We start from the raw sequence: 15,522 nt of genomic DNA on the forward strand, positions 1-15,522 counted from the left end.
TCAACCACGCCCTCTTTCCTGGGTCTCTCGCAACATCCTCCACCAAAGTCTTCTCTGGGCACTGGGAGGTCCAGACGGCAATGGCTGCCACAGGTGAGGCCTTAACGCTTAGTGAACAAAAGACAGTTACCCGTGCGTGCAAAGGAGAGAGAGGGTCACAAACAGGGGCAAAAACCTTCCCTTTGCCCAAAAGGAAAATCCTAGAGCAGAGGCAGAAGCGGGGCCGGGAGGTGAGCCGCAAGCCCGAGGCTCAGTATACCACAGAGCAAAGTGGGTTATCTTGCTGGCGCCTTAACTCCTAAACGTTGCTAAGGTGAGAAATGGAAAGCCGCCGATTGCATAATTAAGCTCGGAGTGGGGCGGCCCAGGGCGAGACATTTAACACAGAGCTCAAGACTCAAGTTACCCACCGCGAGGACGCCTCAGGACCACTTCCGATGCACTAGGCTGGTACAAAGTCACCATATTGCACAAGAGAAAACTGAGGCCCAAAGACGCAGCCGGCCTGCCCAGGTGCACGGGAGTGGGTTCCTGGGAGCGTTCCTCCAGCCAGGCCTACGGGCTCCCCAGCCTTCTCCCAATCCTCTTCTCGCCCAGAAATACTCCCCTCCCACCCTCACCCTTTCTCCTCTCTGCCTCAACATTCTCCCCGGAACGCAGTGTTCGCAAGAAAAACAAACAAGAAACCCAGGAGGAAAAGGACGGGCTCCATCAAATTACTGCGCATTGCGCATGCGTCTGCCGGGCCGATAACCCCGCCTCTCCGCCCTTTACCAACATGGCCTCCCTGGCAACAGCCCTTCCTGCCCGACGCTGACGCGACGGCTTCTGACGTCACAGGAAGGCGCCGAGTGCCCCGGAACCGGCGCGGTCTGCACGTGGGCTCGGGTTTGGAAAGTTTCAGTGTGGGCCATGGATACCCCCCTAAGGCGCAGCCGGCGGCTGGAAGGTCTAAAGCCTGAGGCCCCCGAGACCCTCACTTCGGTCTCGCGGGCGAGACGAGCCCTGGTGGAGCTCGAGTCACACCCCGAGGAAACGAGAGCGCCCGCGTCTCCTCCGAGTGTGCAAGAGCTTGGCCTGCAGTCGGCCCGATGTCAGCCGGAGACAAGCCCGGGATCACCCATCCTGCGGCAGGATCCAGACTTGGGGTCCCCCCCAAAGCAGCCAGAGCCGGACCCGGGGTCCCCCCAGCGTCAACAAGACCCAGACCAGGAATCGCCGGGAACACCGCCAGCGCCGAGACCTGACTCCCCGCAGCGTCAGCCAGAGCCAAGTGAGGCCCCGCCAAAGTTAACCCAGGGCCAGGAAGAACTGGACTCCGAGGTGGCCCAGAGTAAGGAGGAGCTGGCCCCGGGGTCCCCCCAACGTCTGCAGCCGGGCCCGGGATCACCAGAGCCTTACCCCGGCCAGCAAGCGCCGGGCCCCGAGCCCTCGCAGCCTCCGCAGGGGGTGACACCCCAGGCACCCTCTTCTCCCCAGCGCCAGCGAGAGCCCAGCGAGCCGCCTCAGTCCGGAGAGACGGCGACGGGTGTCCTCGACGCAGAGAAGCGAAAGGGGTCTTTGGCCCAGGCCCCGGTGTTGAAAAAGTTGAAGAAGGAAGAGGAGCTTCCTGTAATCCCGAAGGGAAAGCCCAAATCCGGGCGAGTGTGGAAGGACCGCTCCAAGAAGAGGTGAGATGGGGGGCAGCTTGGGCGGAGGTGGGGCTCTCTATCGCTCGGGCTCGGCCTTTGCCCCAGGCAGCCCAGGGTGGAGAAAGCTCGATTTAGTGAGGGTGACTGTAAACAGATGATCTGGTGTGGATGTGGTAAAATGCCCTGAAATCCAAGGAGGGCGAGACCATCCATTCGTCTCCTGGATGCCTTTCCTGGGGTTTATGGACCTTCCCTCCAGCACCCGGGTTGAATATTTATTCAACAGACATTTGCCTGTGTCTGCCATCTCTGCTGAGGGAGGCTGAAGCAAGTAAACCAGCCATTATTTGATTTTTTTAAAAAATCTTCATTGTTATCTGTTACAGTTATTTGCCTTTTATTCTTTTTTTTTTTTTTTTTTTTTTTTTTTTTTTTTTGTGGTGGTGGTACTGGGATGGAACCCAGGGGCCTTCTACCTCCGGGATGCACTCCCAGACCTATTTTTATATTTTTATTTGGAAGCAGGGTCTCTTAGGCCAGCGAAGCCTGGCTTCGAACCTGCGCGATCCTCCTGTCTCAGCCCCCCAAGCGCGGGGATTACAAGCGTGCGCCACCGCGCCCGGCTTATTCTTTCTTTTGAAACTGGGCCTCACTGAGTTGCAAAGGGCCTCACTAAGTAGCTGAGGCTGTCCGCGAACCGCGATCCTCCAGTCTCAGCCTCCCAAATGCAGGGATTACAAGCATGCACCAACACGCCCACCTCCCTGGTACTATTTTAAAAATAATTTTTTAAGTATTACAGAGCACTGATTATATAGGACAGTGTGCTGTGCTAAATACTCCAGTAAGGCTTGGCCTTTCAAGCAAGCAGTATGTATTGTCCCATTTAATCTGTACCTCAGCCCTCTGGTGTAGGTGTTACTTGTATTACTCCTGGGGAAACTCCAGTCTCAAGGAGATTGTATGAATGAAGGATGGAGGACCTCGGCACAGATCTAATTCCAAAGACAGTGAGTGAAATCCCTGGATTGTGCTCTGTAGCTCAGCCTTGACTGGATCGCGGCCTTCTGCAGATGTGAGGTGGTCCTCGGCCTTTGTGCCAAGGGCTCAGTACTCGCTCAGTTAATGCCTGTTGCATGAAGGACTGCAGAGGCTTGTCTGAAGAGGGAAGCTTTCCAGCTGCCAGGAAGGAGAGGTGGGTGGGAGTCCGTTCAGATGTCACCCAGTGGGAAGGTCCCCGCAGAGGCAGGAATGCATGGCTGCGAGGGCGTGGGGGGATCAACATTGAAGGAAGGGAACTGTGTGTCACCCTTTGTAGGGCCTATTGTACCCTCAAAACCGCAGGGAGTGGGTACCCCCTCCCCAGAGAGGAACTTGCTGCCTGGCCCCAGTCAGAGTGACTTGGAAGCTGGAGTGACTGCAGACGTTGGAGAAATGGTTGATGGCACTGCCTTGCTGTCCCAGCAGGTGGCAGGGAGAATGGCCTGGCACGGGGGCCACAGGTGGGGGGAGGTGAGCTTGCTGAGCCGGAGGGGCGGGGCTGGGCACAGGTGAGGAGAAGATGATTCGGCCCCGGGAGCAGGGACAGAGGCCTTGGACCGCTGGACCAAGTGTAAAGGAAGGAGGGTAAGTGGGCTCCGCTACCTTGCCCCACGGCAGTAGGTAGACTCAGGGCATGGCACCAGGCCTGTCTTCCCTCAGTGTCCAGGTAGAACCCAGGCTCCAGCACTGGACATCCCCAATGCCTGAGCTAGCAGCCACAGGGGACTAGTTACTTAAAATCAAATAAAATCTAGATTCGCTTCTGAGCACCAGCCGCGTTTCAGGTGCACTACGGCCACCTGTGAGGATGGCTCCCTTACTGGACAGCATGGATATACAGCATTTCCTCTATCACAGAAGATCCTGCCGGGCACCACTGCGCGCTGTGGCTCTGGCGTCCGTGGCTCCTACCACCTTATCCTTTCTATGTTCTTGTATCGCAGCTTGGGAAGCCCAGCTTTAAGAATAGGGAGAAAGTCTAGCAGCACCCACTTTTTGTTCTTAGGAGGCAGGATCTTCAGCGGCAGGGCCTTGGGACAGAGAGAGGGAGAGGGGCAGAGGCTTGCTGGGGCTAGAGGCCAGCTTGGCAGTGGGAAGGGGCAGAACCAGGCTGTAGATGGAACGGGCCCAGATTTAAGTCCAGGCTGCGTGTTCTGGACTCCCTGGAAGGGGAGATGGGGAGAAGATGGCCCAGAGTTGCAGTGCTGACCCTTCCCATAGACAGGAGTGGGCTCTGTCCAGCAGGCACCTCGGCCTTCAGACTGGGACAGTTGGGGGCTGTATAACAGATGGGGTGAATATGGACTTTTCTAGAAGTCAAGACATTGGTAGCCAAACATGGTGGAGCATCCATGTAATTATAGTACTTGAGAGGCTGAGACAGGAGGATGGCAGATTTGAGGCCAGCCCCAGAACTTAGGCCCTCTTTCAAAATTTTAAAAGAAGCCAAGGCAGGCATGGTGGTGCACGATTGTAATCCCAGCATTTGGGAGGCTGAGACAAGAGGATTGCAGTTCGCAGACAGCCTCACCTACTACTTAGTGAGGCCCTATGCAACTCAGTGAGACCCTGTTTCAAAATAAAGAATAATAAGGCTGAGACAGGAGGGTCATGCAGGTTCAAAGCCAGCCTCAGCTACTTAGTGAGGTTCTCAGCAACTTAGTGACACTCTGTTTCCAAATAAAGTATAAAATAGGTCTGGGAGTGTAGCCGGGAGGTAGAAGGCCCCTGGGTTCCATTTCCAGTACCACAAAAATAAATAAATAATAAAAATACCAATAAGGAGGGCTGGGGGTCATAGCTCAGAGATGAAATGTTCCTGGGTTCAAGCCCCAGTGCCAAAGAAAAAAAATTAAAGTTTTTTTTGTTTTGTTTTTGTTTTGTTTTATTTTTTGGTGGTACTGGGGTTCCTGGAAGCCCTTCTACCTCCAGGCTACACTCCCAGACCTATTTTATTTTTGGAAACATGGTCTCTTAAGCCAGCGCGGCTGGCTTCGAACCTGTGCGATCCTCCTGTCTCCTCCTCCCAAGCGTGGGGATTACAAGGGTGCGCCACCACGCCCGGCAACCTGAAATATTCTAATGCGCATTCTAGCCAGGTCACCCACCTGTAAACCATGCGCCTGGAAGCATTACCACTTTTCAGAAGATCCAGACCTTGAAATCCCTGATACCTGGTCCACGTTGACATGTCCACAGCTGGGGGGGAGAGTGAATCAGTAACAGGTGCACCTGCGCACTCCGCTGCTGGGAAATGGAGTGGCTGACCCTGTAGGGAGTGAGCACCGTGTCCAGGGGTCAGAGGCATCCTCACCCAGGCCCGCAGCACTTGGCAAGATCAGGCCTTGATGGCAGAGACCAGGAGACCTGGAGTCCGTGGCCTCAGACAGGTTCAAGTTCTAACCGCCTCTCAGGAACAGGGGCCATCGTCCCTGAGCCTGGGTTTGCCCCTCTGTGAGATGGGGGGAGCATGAGTAACAGCTCTGGGGAGAAGATGCAGAGCCCACGACAGCCCGCTCTCCTCCAGGTTCTCCCAGATGGTTCAGGACAAGCCCCTGCGCACGTCCTGGCAGCGGAAGATGAAGGAGCGGCAGGAGAGGAAGCTGACCAAGGACTTGGCGCGGCACCTGGAGGAGGAGAAGGAGAGGCGCCGGCAGGTGAGCTCGAAGCTGAGCGCAGTATGGGCTGGAACAGACACCCGGCCTGGGCCTGGGCGAGTGTGACCGGAGGAGTGTGACGGCTCCCACCTCGGGTGGTGGGTGTCCAGCTCAGCCCGGCCTCGGCTCAAGGACAGGCAGGAGGCCCTCGCTGTGGTGGGAGCGCTGGGGAGATGGGCCGGGCCCCGAGGCCTGCTCAGGGGTAAAGGCTGACCATTGGGAAGCCTTGCCCCCAGGTTTGCTGCTGTCATTCACGAAGTGGCTTCCATCACCAGCATGTGTGGGACTCCAGCTCTCTCCCTGTCGCCCACCACGGAATCAAAGTGAGCCAGTAGAGGCTCAGGCCAACACTTGCTGCGCCCAGGAAGCCTCTGCAGCAGCCCAGCCCCACCCACCCGGCCAGGGACTCCTGGGGGAGGGACGAGGGCACTCAGCAGGCAGCACTCAGAGGGGGTGGTCTGGGTGCTGCTCACCAGGTAACCCCAGGCACAGGAGACTGGACCTGACAACACATCCCAGCCTGTGGGCCAGCCAGGCCCTTGAGAAAGGGCTGGGCCCGTCATGCAGTCGTGCCTGATCAGCCTGTGGCCGCGGTCTTAGGATGGCATGGCCGCCGCTGCGCTGAGGCCTTACCACTTCCTGTGCAGCCCTGGCTCCCTGCGTCATCACAGGAGCCCAGGTCTCACCTCTCCTGCCGTCCCAGGCCCCAGCCCCGTCACCCCAGGTTGCCAAAGCCAAGAGAGGGCCCTCTCCACGAGGCCACCCTGGAGCTGACTTAGCCACCCAGGCCCTGCCAGGGACACAGTCAGCATGGCAGCCTGGCCTCCCATCCCAAAGACACCCCTCTAGGCTCCGGGCGTCCCCAGGGAGCTGGGTGCTGCCCCAGGGCCCATGTGTGTGTCCACTCACCGCCAGGTCAGTGTACTGAGGTAGGTACTGTGATTGTCTTCACTCTAAAGAAGGGGAAGTCGAGGCACAGAGACCTGGCCACAGTGGCCTGTTAGGAATTAGCAGGGTCACGACTCAAACCCGGCCGGAGTCCCCCAGAGCCCTCTGAGCAGCTCAGCCCCTCCCCAGCCCCACCTGGGAAGACCTCAGGAGCCCCCTCACCCCAGCCGTACACTCTGAGGCCCTGGACCTTGGGGGAGGGGACGTGGGAAGCAGGTGGGGAGTAGAGGGGCTGCCCAGGCCTGTCTAAGCCCCATCCTCGGGCCCGTCCAGGTCCCACCTGCTAATGTGGAGCCCGAGGAACCAAGTGCCAGGCCCACAGCACTGGGAGTGCTCCCCTGGTCCTCCCAGGCACACCCAGGCCTCCTCCACCAGGAGCCACCTGCAGCTCCCCCCTGCGGGGGCCTGAGAGCTCAGGCAGGCTCCAGCCTCAGCGCCCCTCCCTCCCCGCCTCTTCCAGGAGAAGAAGCAGCGCCGGGCCGAGAACCTGAGGCGCCGCCTGGAGAACGAGCGCAAGGCCGAGGTCGTCCAGGTGGTGAGTGTCCCTGCGCCCGCCCGCTCGGCGCCTCGCCCCTGCTCGCGCCACCCCAGGGCCCTGCGGGGCGGGCTCCCTCCCCCAGGGACAGGGACAGACGCCCTAGCCGCACTGATGCCCTCCCCTCCCACCACCCAGATCCGAAACCCCGCCAAGATCAAGCGGGCGAAGAAGAAGCAGCTGCGCTCCATTCAGAAGCGGGACACCCTGGCCCTGCTGCAGAAGCTGCCCCCGCAGCGGCCAGCAGCCCAGGTCTGAACTCAGGACGCCCAGAGCCCCCACGGCCACTGCGGCAGACACCTGGGGCCACTGCGCGGCCGCCTCTGCGAGCGAGCACTCCAGGCAGCGGCCTCAAGCCGGCCCACCCGGGCTCCGGGGCCTCCGAGGGTTTGCGGGCAGGTCTCTGTGGGACAGAGGTCCCAAGGCCGGCTGAGGACCTGGCAGAGGCTGGGGCGGGAGGAGGCCCAGTGCCCCTCTCCTCTTCCGCCTCCTTTTCCAAGTGCCTTCAGACCGAGAACAGTAAACTCTGGTTCTTCTGTTAGCTGGTGACTCTCCCGACATGCAGGGCCTGTCTCGGGCCTAGAGGCAGCAGCCAGGAACCCAGGTTCCCCACACTGTCCCAAAGGCCGCTTTGGCTGCCTCTGCCCCCCAGAAGGCCAGATCGGCTCCACCCCCTTCAACACCGAAAGATTAACTTGGGCTGTTTTCACCGCTTCTCCCATACCAGTGTCTGCAGAGGCCCCAAAGATCTGACTAAATGACGCCCATTCATTCCGTACAAAAGATATTTATTGAGTGCCTGTTCAGTAAAGGTACAGGTAACCAGGCGTGGTGGCATACGCTTGTAATCCCAGCATTCAGGAGGCCGAGACCCAGAGGATTGTGGTTCGCAGACAGCCTCAGCTACTTAGTGAGGTCCTCTGCAACTCAGTTTCAAAATAAAGAATAAAAAATAGGGCAGGGGCTGTAGCTCGGAGGTTAAATGCCCCTGGGTTCCATCCCCAACCTGAAAAATAAAAATAAAATAATAAAAATAAAGGTACAAGTAGAATTGTAGGCACCAGGGGGTATGGACAAAAGTCTCTGCTCTTGAGCTTTCATTCTGATGGAAAAAACATAATAAACAAGTGAAGTACCTCACGTGTTGGGAAGGAAGAGTGCTGAGTAAAGTTGGGGGAGGTTGGAGGGAGCGGAGGGCGGCAGCGTGTGCTAAAGTTTGCGGGGCATCTTCTGGGGCTGCGCCTCCCTGGCACTGAGACTGCCAGCCAGCCTGGCCTATGGTGGCACTGGACCCAAACCCCAAGAACTTATCCCAGCTCATCCACTACAGACATGTTTGCAGTCCCAGCTGCCAGTCCCTGGCCCAGGGGGGGCCAAAGCACAGCGCCCGCCCTTGGTCCATGGTGGGTGGAGGTCACCGTGGGCAGCAGAAGCACTGTGACAGGCGAGGTGGCCCACCGCCGGCCGGCCGTGACAGTGCCCACTGGGCTTCACGTAGACCCCTTGCCTGCACCCTGGGCCTTGGCGCCCTGCGCGCTCCACCTTGCAGACATCTGTGGCACACAGTTTACGGCTTCTGGGGCAGCCGTATCTTAAGCGGCTTTGGTGGGTCTGAGATGCTTTTTCACTCAGAGTGATGGAACAGGAGGTGTTGATGCCGAGGCCATCGCTCACTGCCCGAGCTTGGGCACAGGGCCTCCCGGGCCAGTTGGCCAGTGTCTAAGTACTGGGGCCGCCAGAAGCCAACCCTGGAGATTAGGCCACGGCAGCTAGCTCAGACTGCTTGGCCAGGTGGAGATGTGAGACGGGAAGGGCGCTTCTCAATCCTCCCACCATTCCACAGCCACAGCGTGGGTCTGACGGGACTCCCCTCCCCTCCGCACCGCCTGGCCCCTGGACACTTCTGCAGTTGGAGGACTCACAGAGGTCAGCCTTGTGCTCCATTTGCAGGCCACGGGCCAGCAGCACTGAAGTACAAATGCAGCCTGGCCCGCCTGCCCAGTCAAAGGACACGGTTAACCAGATCCCCTCGAAGTTTGTGGAAGTTTTAGAAAGGCTGTTTCGACTCACTTTGTAAGGGGGGGGGGAGGTTTCAAGGTTCCCCCGGGGCGCTTCAGGACGCCGATTCCTGGGCCCTGCGCCTCCCCCACCCCACTAGCATCCCGAGGCTGGAGTCCTGGGAACTCCATCTTCCCCGCGGGGCCTCGGGGATGCGCAGGTGCCTGGACCAGGACCGCCCAGCCTCGCCATCTCCGGGTCTAGTCGGACGTGGAGCTCAGCGCCCGGCTCGGGGGGCCGCTCTCGCCCCGGGACGGCGCCGGGGCCCTCGGGGGCTCGGCGGGGCCGCCCCGCAGCCAGCCGAGCAGGCGCGCGGGGCGGAGCGGGAGGCGGCGGGCGAGCAGCAGCGAGGAGGCCGAGGAGGCGGCGGCGGGGGAGGGGGCGCGGCGGCGGCCGGCCGGCTCGCCGTCCTCCTCCAGCACGCTCTCCAGCACGGCGCGCAGCGAGCGCCGCAGCTTGCCCAGCACGCCCGGGCAGGTGAGCACGTAGAGCAGCGGGTTGACCACGCTGTTGAGGAAGGCCAGGCTGGTGACGAAGGGCAGCGCGCGCCAGGCCAGCGGCCCCAGCGCGGCCACGGCGTGCGCCCGCGCCTCCAGCAGGCTGAAGGCGTGGTAGGGCCCCCAGCAGAGCGCGAAGGCCAGCACGATGGCCGCCACCAGGCGCACGAAGCGGCCGGGCCGCCGGCGCCCGCGGCGGCGCAGCCGCAGGCTCACGGCCGCGTGGCTGGAGCCGATGACGGCCAGCGGCAGCACGAAGGCCAGCAGGCACTTGCTGGCCGCCAGCGCGGTCTGGCGCGCGGTGCAGGCGGCCGCGCGGTCGGGGCCCGCGCCCGGGCGCAGCACGCTGTAGTAGCACATGATGCGGCCGTCCCGCCGCGGGATGGTGTCCCGGAGCACGAAGTAGGGCGCCGTGTTGAGCAGCGCCAGCGCCCAGAGCGCCAGGCACACGCGCCGGGCGGCCGCCACGCTGCGGTGGTTCTGCGCCCACACCGGCCGCGCCACCTGCAGCCAGCGGTCCAGGCTGATGGCGCTCAGCAGGAAGCCGCTGGCGAACATGTTGAGGAAGAAGACGGAGGAGTGCAGTTTGCAGAAGGTGGTGCCCAGCTCCCACGAGTGGCCCACCGCCAAGAAGTAGGTGAAGAAGGGCAGGGAGGCCGCCGCCAGCAGGTCGGACAGCGCCAGGTGCAGCGCCCAGGTGGTGACCACCGTCTGGCGCATGCGGAAGCCCACGACGTAGAGGATGAGCGCGTTCAGCGCCAGGCCCAGCACCGAGGCCAGCCCGTGCAGCAGCACCGCCGCGTGGTCCAGGTAGCGGAAGCTCGAGTTGCTGTGGCTCTGGAGGAGGCTCATGCGCTCCAGGAGGGGGCAGAGCGGCTTCTGTGTGGCGTTGGGCAACATGGTGGGCTCTGCGGCGGGAGGAAGGAAGCGAGCGCTGAGCCCCGCGGTGCAGGAGCGCACCCGGCTCCAGGAGAGCCCTGGGCAGCCGGGAGCTTCACCTGGAGGGAGAACACAGCAGGGCCCAGGATGCCACAGGCTGGGCCCCTGGGGATGATGGGTGAGCGGGAGGGAAGGCAGGGAGCAGAATCCCAGCTCCCCCGCCTGCTCCTGGGAGACCTTGGGTAAGTCGCAGAACTTTCCAGAGCCTCTCCCCTCCCCTACCACAGGGTGACCCTCAAAACTGCCCCCAGCTCAGGGGGAATAAAATGAGTTAATGTATTAAAAAGGCTGGCACACGGTAAATGCTGTGTTGAGGCCATTGTGATGATGAGAATGGTTATCATCATTATTTTAGTCGTGGGGACTGACCCCAGAGATTTTTTTTTTACCTCCAGGCTACACCCCCACCCCATTTTTAAAATTAGTTTATTGATTGATTGATTTTTTTTTTATCTTGAAACAGGGTCTTGCTAAGTTGATGAGGGTCTCAACAAGTTACTGAGGCTGGTCCCAAACCTGTAATCCTCCTGTTTCAGCCTCCCAAGTAGGGGATTATAGGTCTGCGCCATCACACCAAACCATTATGATTACTATTAACCAGATGGTCTAAGATCCGCCAGAGGTTGGGCCATGAAAGATTTTTTTTTTTTCCCCCAAATTCCCAGAGCAGCCGGGTGTGCCATTTGGGAGGCTGAGACAGGAAGATCAGGGTTTGCAGACAGCCTGAGCTACTTAGTGAGGCCCTTTGTAACTCAATAAGACCCTGTTTCAAAATAAAGAATGAAAATAGGGCTGGGGGTGTAGAATGCCCCTGGGTTCCATCCCTAGTACCGAGGGATAGAGAGGACAAAAAAATCCCCAGAGCCCTGAGGGATACACATAGCCCCATCTACGAGGCAGGAGGTTTGTAGCTGGCAGGGGCTAGGGACGCATCTTACCACCCCTTCCCCACAGAACCCCCAGCCCTGGCCTCTCTGCAGATCCTCTGAGCAGATCCTCTGGGCCGTCAGTCCCATGTTGACCACAGTGAAGCTGGCCCCTCCTCTTGTAGTAAGAGAGGAAATAAGATAAGGCGAGGGAGGGTGAGAGCTGGGCTTGAGGAACTGCCAGTGGGAAGGAAAGCTCTCCCTCCCAGGGACAGCCGCCACCAGCGCCACCCAGGAGACCCACCCTGCCCGCTCATCCCCACTCCCCCCACACCCAGCTAACAGGTATTTGCTGAGCCTCTAACTACTCTTGCAGCACCAGAGAAGCCAGGCTGTGGCAGACATGCATCGAGCATGCTCACAGCCTCGTGGGGAGCCCCAGAGCCCCCTGACGAAGCTGGTGATGATCCCACAGGCTGGGGGCTTGGGGTGAATACTCCCTGCAGGAGGGAGGGGACAGACAGCAGGGCTGGAAGGACATGGCTTTCCCACGGCCCTGGGAGAACGTGCCGAGCCTCCCTCCGACATCCCACCCTGCAGACAGGAAACAGACTGGCCAAGCCACCCATGGGCAGGAGCGGCGGTGTAGACCTCAGCCATGTCCGCTCCGCTGCCCCTGCAAGAGATGACGGAGGAGGAGGGACGGGGAGCATCGGCCTCCGGGATTCCCTGAAGATGAATCCTCAGATCTGGGCTCTCTGTAGGGGCCCTGGGCATGGTCCTGCTACCCCGGGTTTAGGGTTTGCAGTCACACTCGTGAGAACCCCAGGGGACCCTGTTTTTAAGCAAAGCACAGCAGGCCGCCTGGAGCTCCTCAACACAGCAGCCCGGCACTGGGGACCCGCTCCCAGCGCACAATGCCCACTGCTTTCTGCGCTGGAAGTGCCCTCTGTCCTGCCACTCTTGGGAGCCTTCCACATCAGTCCCTCGGGCCGCATGGCCATGGCCTCATCCTCCCTGGATCTCAGGATGCCCTGTTTTGGCAGAGGGCTGGGGACCTGAGAACGCCGGCTCTTGTGAATGCAGGACCCCAGCCCCTTGCTGTCTAAGCCTGCTGGTGTAACCCGCTCCCTCGCTTGCTTGTGAGTATTGAAAGACAGCCCAATCCTTTGCTCTTGTCCCCGGCATGCAGTTAATACCTCAGGAAATCTAGTCTTCTTGCAAGCTCTGAGCAGCAAGTCCCCTGCAGGCTGGTGAACTTCTCTCCTCTGCCACCCTAGCTGGTAACAGCTCTCAGAACAGTGCCTTTTCCCACGAGTTCAGAGAGGGACCACGGCCTCCTTACCTGGGTGCAGAGGGACCACGGGCTTCCAGCCCCAGAGGCCGCTCCTGGCAGCAGCTCAACCAGGCACTGGAGAGTAGTAAGACTGAGGGAGGAAATAGCCGTCAGCCCGAGAGTGGCGTGCGTGCGTGTGTGTGTGTGTGTGTGTGTGTGTGTGTGTGCGCGTGTGTCTGCCTGTGTGCGTGTATGTTTGGGGTTGGAGGCAGGAACAGCCAGAGACTGAGTTATCACACTGGTGTTCAAGAATCCTTTATACCAGCCAGGCGTGGTGGCGCACGCTTGTAATCCCAGCATTCCGGAGGCTGAGACCCAGAGGATCGCGGTTTGCGGACAGCCTCAGCTACTTAGTGAGGCCCTCTGCAACTCAGTGAGACCCTGTTTCCAAATAAAGAATAAAGAATAGGGCAGAAGGTGTAACCCGGAGGTCAAATGCCCCTGAGTTCCATTCCCAGACCTGAAAAAAAAAAAAAAAAAAAAAAAGAATCCTTTGTACCCACTTTGCCTGTGGCCCTGCTCTTCCACCCCGCCCCAGCCCTTCATGGAGGAGACTACAGCCCCGGAGTCAGTGACTGTGCACACGGGGACACTTCAGTGTGTAGAAAAGTGTGCCTGGGGGTGTGCTTTGTAAAGACAATACCTGGCCCCTCTGTCCCCTGTCCTCAAGGAAGACACCCCTCTGGCTCCTCTGAGGTCCCCCATAGCGTAGGTTCCCGTCCATGGATCGCCCAGGGGACTCAGGAGGGGCCCTGGGAAGAACTTGAGCTGGTGGGGGAGGCCGGTCACTTCCTCTTGCAGAGCCCTGTGAACAGCCTGGCAGGCGGCACCAGCGCATCATCAATGCTTATAGAAATTAGCTTCTTCCGCATCGGGAAGGAATTGGGAGCCAGCTGTAGGGCGAGGGGCGCCAGTGCTTATTTACAATAGGCTCGAAGTTCCAGGGTAAAAGAACTGGGGGTCATACACACTGCATTTTATTGTCCCCTCACCCATGACTCTGCTTGGTAGGGCCAGGGACCATTCCCTCAGCCTCCCGGCACCTCAAACATGCTGCGTAAAACTCATGAAGAGCTCAGCATCCGCGTCCCGGGCACAGACCCTGCAGGAGTGGTCCACCCAGGCCCGCCTGGACGCACAGCCTGGTGCGGGGCAAACTCTTGCAAACAGACATCCCTGAGGAGTGAGGAGTGAATAAATTGTTACTACCACATGACAGGAGCTATTTCTCACAGTCGTACAAGATGGCTCAGCGAGAGCCCTATTGACCAGATCATTTGCAATAGGAAAATGTCCCCTTTCCTCTAGGTCCTGGAAGGCTCGGACTTCCAAACACAAATGCCTGCAGCCCTCCCAAAGAAATCAGGTGGCAGGAGCCTGGGATCCCAGTACTTGGGAGGCTGAGACAGGAGGATCACAGGTTTAAGGACAGACTCAGCAACGTTGCTAGACCCTGTGTCAAAACAAAAAATTAAAAGGGCTGGGAGTGTAGCTCAGAGAGAGAGAGTCCCCCTAGGTTCCACCCCCAGTACCAGTGGCTTCACAGCAGTAAAATTTGAATTTAATTTTTTTTTTTTTTTTTTTGGTGGTACCAGGGGTGGAACCTCAGGGCTTTCTACCTCCAGGCTATACTCTCAGACCTATTTTCTATTTTATTTGGAAACAGGGTTTCACTAAATTGCTGAGAGCCTCACTAAGTACCTAAGGCTGGCTTTGAACTTGCGCAATCCTCCTGTCTCAGCCTCCCAAGCCCGGGGATTATAAGCATGCGCCACCACACCCGGCTTGAATTTTAAAACATTTTCTTTTTTTTTTTTTTTTTTTTTAAACATTTTCTTCCTACCTTGCACCATGGCCCACACCTATAATCTCAGTACTTAGGAGGCTGAGACAGGAGGATCATGGGTTCAAGGACAGCCTCAGCAATTTAACGAGGCCCTCAGCAACTTAGTGAGACCCTGTTTTCAAATAAAATAAGGCTGGGGGGTGTAACTCAGAGTAGAATGCCCCTGGGCTCAATACCCAGCACTACAAAAATAAATAAGAAATGGGATTCCTTCTGCTTGGTCCCAGATGCAGAAGTGTAAAGGCGGAAATACAGGCTGCTGTTTGGAAAAAAGTTTGGAAACACTACCCTTTCCCCCTGCAGACACATCTCAGGACCCTGGGGAATGGCCACGCCCCCGCCCGCATCTCAGCTGCTCTTACCTCTTCCTCCAGTGCCCTCATTCTGCCAGCATCTTGCAGCAGCTCTGTGGCAGCCCTGCACTCATTTCCAGTTAAAACCCTTAGTCCTCGGACCCTCCCCAGTCATTGTTTCCAATCCTTTACTCACTGGTATGGCCCCTTCCCCAGCCCTCCCTGAGGATGACTTATCACTAAACAAACAGAGAAAGTTACTAAACTTTAAAAAGTTACTAAAATAACCCCTCCCACAAAAAAAAGTGTTCTATATGAGCAGAATCCAGAGGCATTTTTCTTTTTTTTTTTTCTTTTGGTGGTCCTGGGGTTCCTTCTACCTCTGGGCTATACTCCCAGACCCATTTTATTTTATTTTATTTTATTTATTTATATTTTTATTTGGAAACAGGGTCTCTTAAGCCAGCACGGCTGGCTTCGAACCTGCGCCATCCTCCTGTCTCCACCTCCCAAGCGCGGGGATTACAAGCGTGCGCCGCCACGCCCGGCCAGAGGCATTTTTCTAATGCAGGGACATGCACAGACCCGCTTCGCCCTGCCCCAGGGGACCCCTTGGCGGTGCTCGGTGGTGGAGAAGGGCTTCTGTGCGTAAGTCTGAGAGCCGCAGAGGGTGCCGGGACAGGTGTCGAGTGGGCAGGATGTGCTTGTGCCTCTTCCGCTGGGCTTTCAGGAACGAAGAGCCAGCACTGGCCACTCCAAGGGGAGAGTCTGGTGAGGGGACTGGACTGGTGGAGGCCAGCGGCTGGGAGCAAAAGTCAGATGCCTCTGAGTGCCCAGGGGACACCCACGGGGCAGAGTGAGCCAGGTGTGGCGGC

The 15,522-nt window shown here is 58.6% G+C and overlaps 2 protein-coding genes across 2 annotated transcripts; one reads left to right on the forward strand and one right to left on the reverse strand.

Moving 5' to 3' along the window:
* Nucleotides 1-912: 912 nt before the first annotated feature.
* CCDC86 (coiled-coil domain containing 86) lies at nucleotides 913-7,070 on the forward strand (the record flags this gene model as incomplete). Its single annotated transcript, XM_080719750.1, has 4 exons — nucleotides 913-1,670; nucleotides 5,200-5,329; nucleotides 6,738-6,812; nucleotides 6,951-7,070. The coding sequence occupies 4 exons, from the start codon at nucleotides 913-915 to the stop codon at nucleotides 7,068-7,070; spliced, it is 1,083 nt and encodes a 360-aa protein (XP_080575876.1).
* Nucleotides 7,071-9,070: 2,000 nt separating this feature from the next.
* Nucleotides 9,071-10,267, reverse strand: PTGDR2 (prostaglandin D2 receptor 2; the record flags this gene model as incomplete). The annotated part of the gene is made up of 1 exon (XM_080693349.1): nucleotides 9,071-10,267. The coding sequence occupies one exon, from the start codon at nucleotides 10,265-10,267 to the stop codon at nucleotides 9,071-9,073; it is 1,197 nt and encodes a 398-aa protein (XP_080549475.1).
* Nucleotides 10,268-15,522: the final 5,255 nt, after the last annotated feature.

This window comes from Muscardinus avellanarius (genome assembly GCF_963383645.1).
Source record: "Muscardinus avellanarius genome assembly, chromosome: 1".
Classification (NCBI taxonomy): domain Eukaryota; kingdom Metazoa; phylum Chordata; class Mammalia; order Rodentia; family Gliridae; genus Muscardinus; species Muscardinus avellanarius.